This window comes from Heptranchias perlo, chromosome 26, assembly GCF_035084215.1.
Source record: "Heptranchias perlo isolate sHepPer1 chromosome 26, sHepPer1.hap1, whole genome shotgun sequence".
NCBI classification, from domain to species: domain Eukaryota; kingdom Metazoa; phylum Chordata; class Chondrichthyes; order Hexanchiformes; family Hexanchidae; genus Heptranchias; species Heptranchias perlo.
In genome coordinates, this window is record NC_090350.1 from 32,307,431 (window position 1) to 32,316,895 (window position 9,465).

Below are 9,465 nucleotides of genomic sequence, written 5' to 3' on the forward strand. Positions count from 1 at the left end.
CCGATTTAAAAACAAGAAACGCAAGAATGCACCCTGGGCCAAATGAACAATAATAAATGTATTAAGGTGCATCTATATATATATATTGTGCACAGGTGGTATATTTATGCATGTTGCATCCCTTTGTAACATTGTTTCGACATTGCAATGCTAAAACTTTCACAATGTTAAGTGTTATGAGTTAATCGAAAAGTAAATTGCAGACCATTACTGGCCTGCAAATAACAAAACATTCATAGATAATGCAGTAAAAGAATGATGCTTGCAGGAATTTATATTCTTTAGAAATGATAATTCCATTTGACCTTGCTTTAATTCAGTGGATTGATTTTTATTCATAAACGATGGGGAAACAAGTACCTTATCTTTATTAAGCAATTTCAAGAAATGGCGATGACCCTTTACCGTTTGGATAGGGAGCAATCAAATAAGCAATAATAATAAGATAAATTGTCAAATTAAATGCAATGTGATTTTTTTTTTACTCAATGGATGATGTCTTGTAAAGGAAACAAAGATCTGTTCACCTTAAGAAATCAAGCCTTTCCTACATTGTGACTCCGTAAATATTCCAGTAAGATACAAATAAACAGGGAAAATCATAAACTTGGACTGAACACTAGTATTTTAATTATTTTTAATTTGCGAGGTCAATTTTCAAACGCACAACTGTAACTTGCACGTTAACCTTCGCTTTCTTTTTGCAGCAATTGATAATCTTTATTCACAAACCCACCCCATAGTACGCGCGCAGTGTAACTACATACCAGCACTAGGCTACCGTGCAAAGACACATTAATAAACGTAATTTCTTAGTGCAAACTCATTTTTAAGTAATTTGCCGTTTAAATTTGCGTGTTAAAATAGGACGGTCCTTGCAGCCATATTCGTAGCAAATTGCAATGTAAATAGGGTAAGAGTCTGGCGTTTCCTGCAGGAGACAATCTTCCTTGTAATTAAAAACAAACAATACCGCGGTAGGGAGTCAGTTTCATGTCGGTGCACTGCATTCAGGAAACTCGAGGGGGGGTGGTGGAAAGGCCAATGATTGGTCAAAGAAAAAGTAAACAGGAGGCTTATCTGGGGCTCTGGGTGATAGCAAAGTTAAAATAATACGCTTACGCAACGTCGACAGGCCAATCATGTATGAGCACCAGACGTTTGGTAGCTCCTCCCCGCGTTGCCCCTGTTCTTGTACAGTATATAATCTCCATCTGACCCAGTAACAAGAGGCACGCTTAAGGAGGTGGATACAAGTGTATTTTAACAATTAGTGTAATGTACGCGTATATAACCGAAATTTCATAGGCGATTGCGGGTTCTACAATTTCCAGGCTACGTTTTTGCAGTCCATTTAAACAGGCGAAGGTAGTTGTTCCTTGCTTGCTTTGCTTTTCTTCCAGTTGCACTTTTAAAACAATTCTAAATGGTCCGGAATGAAATTTGAATGTTAAACGAGTAACGATTGTAGCTCGAACCTGTTAGAAATCAGTTTTCGACCTTGTGGTTCATTTTAGTTGGCAAAATTGACAAGAATTGCAGATATGTACCAAAGGAAAAAGGGGGAAACGACAGCTGCGATGTAAAAGTTTCGCCGTGCAGAGAGCATTTCGAACATATTTGAGTGCAATGTGCAAGTGTGGTGTGGTTTTATACGGGTTACAATGTATATGTTGATGTTTTTTTTGCAGCGACTAGATATGGCAGAGCACATGATGATGTCAATGAATCCCGGGCGATTTCCTGATGGTACAAACGGACTTCAAAATTATCGCATGGGGATAAACGGACTTCAGACCGCGCAGCATGCTCAACCCGGATTAAGGCGAGATCACCCCGGCGCCCCACTTCTACACTACGGAGGGGCCAACATGGACACGAACGGGGGCATGAGGCCTCGTCCTGGGGTGGGGAATATGACCGGACAGATGACCCATCATCAGATGCCCACTAACGTGATGTACAGCACTCAGCAGCAGCAGCAACAGCAGCAGCAACAGCAACAGCAGTTTCTGGGGACCCTGAGTCCCCAACAGTTAATGGCCACTATGCATTTGCAGAAACTGAACAACCAGTACCATGGTCATCCGCTCATTGGCATGAATAATGGGATGGCAGCAGCTGGCCAGCAGTACCGTAACGCCATGAACCAGACCCCGCTGCCCAGTATCCAGCACGTAGCACCCCCTTCCCTTTCTTTAAACGTTATGGACACCGATCTCATCGACGAGGACGTTTTAACATCTCTTGTGTTGGAGCTGGGCTTGGATCGCATTCAAGAGCTACCGGAACTCTGGCTGGGACAGAACGAATTCGATTTTATTTCAGACTTTGTTAAACAGCAGCCAAGTACTGTGAGCTGTTGAGGTCGGCTGCCTTTAGGGGGATGGAAAAATTTGGATCGCCAGTTACAAGCATCGGAAATATTGCACTGGAAAAAGGATCGTCCCATTCATTGGAGTGTGTTGGACGCTTTCTGCCTCCTGACGCTGGCATCCTTGCTGCTCTTTAAAGAGACAGCTGCCCTGTTCTTTATTATTTTTTTTAAGGTTAAAAAAAAAATCTGCTTGAACTACCTAAAACGTAGCGCAAGACTCATGAAAAAAGCAATCAAGTTCTCAACATATCACAACAGTGTTTCCCAGATTTTTTTTTTTGAGGGGAGGTTTTAATATGTAATTTCAGTCTGATTACTATAAGGGTACTTTTAATGAAGCTCTAACGAAAGGTGGCGTCTGATCCCCGTCATCTTTGACTAAATTGATTTAAAATGCTCTGATTATTAGAACATGGTGTGTAGGTTATGTTTAGGATCGTCCAACCGACAGACTATAAAGGGCACTGTTTCTTTAAAGGAACATCAACGCTGCTGGTAAGGATACTTGAGACTCCATTCAGAACTTTCACCATTGTTCTGACCTAAATTTGAAACTCTGACTGCAAGCAGGGTATTAAATGTATTGTGTATAAATATTTTAAAAAGTAGTCTTCAGAGAGTGGCACCTCCGGAGCTGTTTATGACTGATGCAATCATGTATAATTTTAACTATTTTATGAACAAGACCAATGTAAAGTCGAGTTGTACTTTATGTTTGACCCGCTGGATTTTTTTTTTGCTTTGGGAGTGCTTAATTTCGTCTACTGCCAGTTGCTTCCGCCACCTACTGTTCTGGATAGCAAATTGCAGCTCCTCATTGTTGATCGATGAAGCGAGACTTTTAAAACAAAACAACAACAAAAAAAAAACGAATAAAGACGTTTCTTTTAAAGTTACTCCGAACTTTTTTTTTCCCTCTTCAATCATTTTCACGACAGAATTGTTCAAGGATTTAGGTCGAGCGTAATGGTTTAAAGCAGAAACTCCAAAGAAGGTTTGCTTCTGATATTTTGTAGCCAGCTTGTGAAATGTTTGCAGTTAAAATTGGGTTTGACTTTTAAACAAGGCAAAAACAAAAGCAAAACATTATTTTTTTTAAATGAAGTAGTTTGGGGGAAAAAGGCTGGAAGCTAACTCCTAGGGGCACCTGATTCTGGAACTTGCATTCAGTTAGAGGATGGTTCCCTTTGAATTACAATAAGTGACCTAATAAAGTTCCTACAGAAAGAACATTTTAAAAGTTTGAGAAAACAAGTGGAAAATGCACTGGGATGACATTCCACTAGGTTCAACATCCTCAATCCAACTTTGCTAAGAGGTCAGGAATAGCATTCAAGAAACAACCATTTTTAAAATTTTGTTTAACTGGTTGCTGACAGCCACAAAAGAAAAGCTGGGCTATATTATTAAATTGTGGTACAACTGCTTAATAAACATGCTAGTTCTCCAAGGAAACTGCAGTTCAACACTGCTTCTAGTTCTGTTTTCTCATCAGGTTTATTAAGTCTGATGTCTCCCTTTCTCCTAAAAGTATTTCATCTCAAATGACAGCCTGCAAATTCTTTCTGAACATAAAATGTGTGTATTTCATTTGATACACATTCTGCTGGTGAGGTTTGAGTGTAGCTTGATAAGCTATCATAATTGAACCTCTTTTTAACATTGAACACTGGGGTTGCAGTTGTTCTATTTAAAATGTATCATGAGTGAAGAAATGTTGATTTGTCACATTTTTCAAGTTCTATTTTATAAAAACGGTAATTTGAAAAAACAAAAGATAATGACTAAAAATAGCCAAAGCTATTCAGCTTCTAGCATTAATTAAATACATCACTGTATTTTTGATGATTTCTAGGAAGAAAGAATCCAAATTTTATACTTGTATAAAGATTTGGTTTAAATTGTCCTTAGTCAAAAAGCGAAATTCTATCCCTGTTTTATTTCACATTTTTAATCTCTTCTGTTGAGCTCACTGAGATCAATTTTGTTAATTTTAAGATGAATGTGATCTTATTAAAATAAAGTGACAGTGAAAAGGTTAATCTTATTGGAATGTTATCCCAAAAGAATTTGTCTCAGTCACTTTCACCATCAGTGCCCTTTTTCAAAAATGGAACTGTTACAATTAACTTTGCTTTTTTTCTGCTCATTTTTGTTTAAACGGATGAGAATTTATTTATAAGTATGGCCGTTTATCCATAGTGTTTCAACAATTGCATCATCTTATCTTCCAGTTTTCTCACCTTTTCTCCTGAAGGCACTGATTCATGTTGGGCTGCACTTTTGAGGTGCTAATAGTTCTCTGATACCTCATCGCAGCTATGACTCTTAATACATAAACCTAGAAATTGAGTGATGGCAGGCTATTTAACTTGTCGGGGGAGGGGGGGGTGATTGTGGCTGAGCTTAATTGGTTCATTGGATAGAAGCGAAAACTTTGGTTGATTTTTCTCTTTCCTAGCCCAGGGCACTGTATCCAATCATAGCATCCTTATAACTACCCTGCTGATATTATCTAAAGCTGCTTTAATATTAGATTTAATTACGATGCCCCCAACAAGCAGGTCTCAGACAGCCAGTGGTAATCCCAGAGAAAATTTGCCAGATTTGCTAAGGCTGGCCACCAGGAATATCTGGTGAAAAAGATGTCTCCCCAGCGACTGGCCTAAAGGAATTCGGCAAGCTTACTCTGCAGTTGCCACTGGCCATGTCGGACTTGTGCTTTGGAAGCCAGTGGCGCTAACACCCAAGATAAAAAGCAACTCAAATCATTTTATAGCACAGATTGAACTTGGTATCTACCTGCTCAATTCTACAACAGGTAGTGGACTTGTCCACTGAATCATCAGGGTACTTGATAGTGTCATTTCAACTGTGAATAGTTATTATACACAAATCAATACCCCAATGAATTCCTTAGCAGTCAATATATAAACAAAATTAATTAAAAAAAAGAAATAATATTGATGTTCATAATAATTAATACCTATTTTATAAAGCATTACTAATGGCTAACCTTGCCTGTTATAGATTGTATAACATAATAAAATTGGCCTGAGAATTGATGCAGATGTTGTTGGTGTTTTCCCTCAATAACTGGAGTCTTGACTATTTTTTTTCTTTGTAAATGAGCTATAAACTGCTAAGGGCTTTTTTTTTCCCTGCTGTACTTTAACCCTGTGAAGTCTACGTGTGGAATGCTTGATCAAGTTTTCCTCCTGCACCTCACAAACAACCACATGAAACCACCACCTTCCTGTTTTGTCTTACACCTACAGGAAATGTGAACAATCTTAACGAAAGTAGCTGGGGCAAGACAAACTGTTTTCGGACTTTAAATATCTATTTGACATAAGCAGACTTTTTGAAAAGCAGACTTCACAGAATATTTGCATGCATTATGACTTCATGATTTTTACACAACTGTTCAATAGTTTAATTAAACTACATGAGTAGGTGGAAGGCTACGAGCTCTGTGGAATCTAATAATTCAAAAGAAATGTTGGCTGAAGAAACAGTATATATTTTAGCAGATCTCTCATGGCATTGCTCAAAGTATATGCTATTTTATAACTATGGGGTGTTAATAACAAGGTGGGATGAGGAAGTGTTACAGGAAGTAAGTGTGATACTTACACTGAAGTACACGCTATACATTAGACTTTAGTATATCATAACTCAATCTCTCATTGCATTCCACATAAGGACTCAAGACCAAGGTGAAGCGAGGTTAGAGGGTGGGGGAAAAATTGTACCAGGCCACGCTGACGCAAGTCAGTCCCCGTTTTAAAGCCATATATTCTGCCCATATTTCTTGTATTTCCAAGATAAGTTCTTATATCCACATTTATTATGAAAACTGTCTATGTAAACTTATCATGCTGTAATTACAAGCCCTTGGCAGTGGTAGCACTGCAGTACCTCCACTGGGGGGAGGGTGCATTTACAGCCAGACAAGTGCTACGTAGGCAATTCCCATTATTAATGTGGACATAGGATTTTATAATGGGAAAAGTCGACCTGGAAGTACGCGCAGATGTAAGATTTTTAATGCATTATAATGGATTGATAGATGTAGCACTTCGGATTGAGGAAACAAGTACTCTTGTGTGCTTTTACATAAACCAATGCAACGACCCCTTCAAAAGCGATTAGAAACCATATCACACAGAACACTTTGCTCAGGATTTGGTAATCTTTTTGTTTTTATAAACAATGATCTTTTTCAGGAGAATCCACCAACAGTTAACATTGAAGTTTAAAACATGTGCAACAATTGTTAAGATAGCTCAGATCCGTACTTCCAGTTTGCTGAATATTTCACCTATATTAAGCATGAAAGCATCTAAATGAATTAACTGTATACCAGAGAAAGTACGTATTTCAGATTAAACTCCTAAGCTGAAAAATCTTGTCAGGTTTCAAAGTAGTCACACTTTTTATTAAATATACACAATCTGTGTTATTTTATTGTATCGAACGTTAAAATAAAAATTCAGAGTCATTTGTTATATTGATTTAGTATGAGTTCTAAAGTACATCCTTGATTTCCTTTCATCCATAAAAATGTTCCACTCAGTTCCAACTTCTGTATTTTATACATCTACATAATTACATTAACAATTACACAGGGATGCATTTCAAGGCAGTAAAACATCTAGGGATTTGGATGGATTGAAATGATTTCTGCAGCTGTGTGTTACTTTTAGTTGCCTGCTGGTTTTACAGTTAGGCTGTTAGAGCCTAGGCCATGCACTTTGATGCTCTCCTGTGGTTTTGAATTGTGTGCAATCTCCAAACAGGATACAGGTGGGTGCAGTTTTTTTTTAATAAAGATGTTTCATTTTGAGAATAATGTTAAAAAAGGTAATATTGGCATTACTGGGGTCCTCAACGAGTTAATCAATGGAACATTATTAGATGACATAACCTTGTTTTAGGAATTACTAGTTTCATTTTCCTGGAATCTGCAAAACTCCAGTGATGAGCTTGTGACTGATCCATCACATACACCTACATGTGAGATGGAAAGCATGGGTTTCCTTGGAGCATTTTTCTTAAATGTATCACAGTGTGTATTCAAGGAGCCAAAATAACTTGTGAGAGACTACAGCTGGTCGACATGCCTCAGCTGAAAGAGGAAGTGGTGGTCTGATGTGCAGGCCCAAAACCCAGTTTTACTAGCAAGTGCAAAGCAATGCTTGTACTTTCCTGAGAACACTAACCATCCTTCCTGAGGTATACATACAATAAAAGAGCAGTAGTTTGCCACAATTCTCAATAAACTGAGAGCTGTCAAAATGACTTACTTATATTATCAGATTAACCCTGGTTTGAGGTCATTTTCCTGGCCTACCTAGATTGTACTTTAAAACTGTCAAAAAAATGAAACCTCTTTCAATGGCCTAATTGTTAAGGCACTGCCCAGTGTGAAGCTGAGATATACAGCCCAAGAAGGTCAGATTTCATCTCTGGTATATGTTTTGTTGGCTAATCTTACCTTGGGGCAGCAATAGGGGTGCTACAACTGGCATCAACAACCATGGGCTAGGGAGGGGGCAACTCCATCCAGGATCCTGCTCCCGATCGCTATCCAGTGACTTCTAATGGAAACTTGCGTATATGGATAATAAGTGAAGACAGGGTAGAACTCTGCTGTGATGCCCTCGTGGTCAAATAGCCACCAACATTATCTATGCTCAAGCATGAAGAATGGCAATTTGGATGAGGTACCAGATGAGGGAATTTTTTTTAAAAACCTAACATTAATAAATTCCCATAAGTCCAAGTGACAATACCACCATAGCGAAACTGGTATTAGGTCATACCAGTATTCAGTCAGTATTATAAACCTTACTTAAATAAAGATATCTAATCAGCCTCAGGTTTCAAATTGCTTTCAAGTATGTCTCTTTCGTGTAAACATTCAAGTGATGTGAAATTAGTAGGGGCTTCCAGGGGCCTAGATGTCACCATGGTAATGGAGATGTTCCCTCCCCATTGAAAAATATATCCCTCCTTGATGGTCATACATTACATTTTATAAGCACTTTCAGAGGCTTCCCAAGTGTGCTGTGTAAACAGGACAAACTCTAATCTGATCCAGCCAGTCCCTGTTGTGAAGGAAACAGTCTCCCATTGTTTAATATGAACTGAATTTTGTGGTTTTTGCATAAATTCTCTTCCAAAATGAAATGTGTGTGTTTATTTATAGAAGTGAGGAAGAGCTTACATTTATATAATGCCTTTCATCCTCAGGATGTCCCAAAGAGCATCATAGTGAATGGATTTGTTTTGAAGTGTAGTTAGGCCAAAGCTGCAGCCAATTTGCACACAGCAAAATCCCAGAAACAGCAACGGAGTGAATGAGCATTTAATCTGTTTTGGTGGTGTTGGTTCAAGGATGAATGTTAACCAGGACACTAGGAAAGTTCCTGCTTTTCTTTGAAAAAGTGTCCTGGGATCCTTTTACGTCCACCTGAACAGTTGGACAGGGCCTCAGTTTAACATCTCGTCAAAAAGATGGCACCTGTAACAATATAGTACTCCCTCAGTACTGCACTTTAATTGTTAGCCTAGTTTATGTACTCAGGTCCTAGAGTTCCAGGAGCTGGAACCTTGCAACATTCTGATTCAGAGTGCTACCACAGACCCAAGCTGACATTTATCTGATGCTGACACCATCAGATATACAAATGTTATATTTTTGTCATTTTTATGACCAAAGTTACTTTTAACGTTATACCAATGTTAACATATGTAGAAAAGGATCCTGATCACATTTCTGAATTGAACTCTGTAAGATTAATAAAATTCAGATCTAAAAAAAGCTGTATCAGGATGCAGGGATCATACTGTTACGAGAACTGTTGCATTTGGTTTATTGTAGCTTACTAGGACCCACCAGCTCATCAGGTAACATCCACTGTAAAACTATCAATGCACTGTACAGTACGATGCACGTCAGTACTAATTTTGGTTACTAAACTCTGTACTGCTCAGCATCAAAGATGAAGTGAATTTGTGAGTTCCCACACAAGTGAAATGAAAAGTTTCCAGTTGATTATAAGTGATGCTTAGGTCATAAA

General features: G+C 38.3%; 1 protein-coding gene across 1 annotated transcript; it reads left to right on the forward strand.

Annotated features, from left to right (window-relative positions):
- Positions 1–1,219: 1,219 nt before the first annotated feature.
- cited4b (Cbp/p300-interacting transactivator, with Glu/Asp-rich carboxy-terminal domain, 4b) lies at positions 1,220–3,273 on the forward strand. The gene is made up of 2 exons (XM_068006711.1): positions 1,220–1,368; positions 1,692–3,273. The coding sequence occupies exon 2, from the start codon at positions 1,701–1,703 to the stop codon at positions 2,364–2,366; it is 666 nt and encodes a 221-aa protein (XP_067862812.1). The 5' UTR covers positions 1,220–1,368; positions 1,692–1,700; the 3' UTR covers positions 2,367–3,273.
- The last annotated feature ends 6,192 nt before the right edge of the window (positions 3,274–9,465 follow it).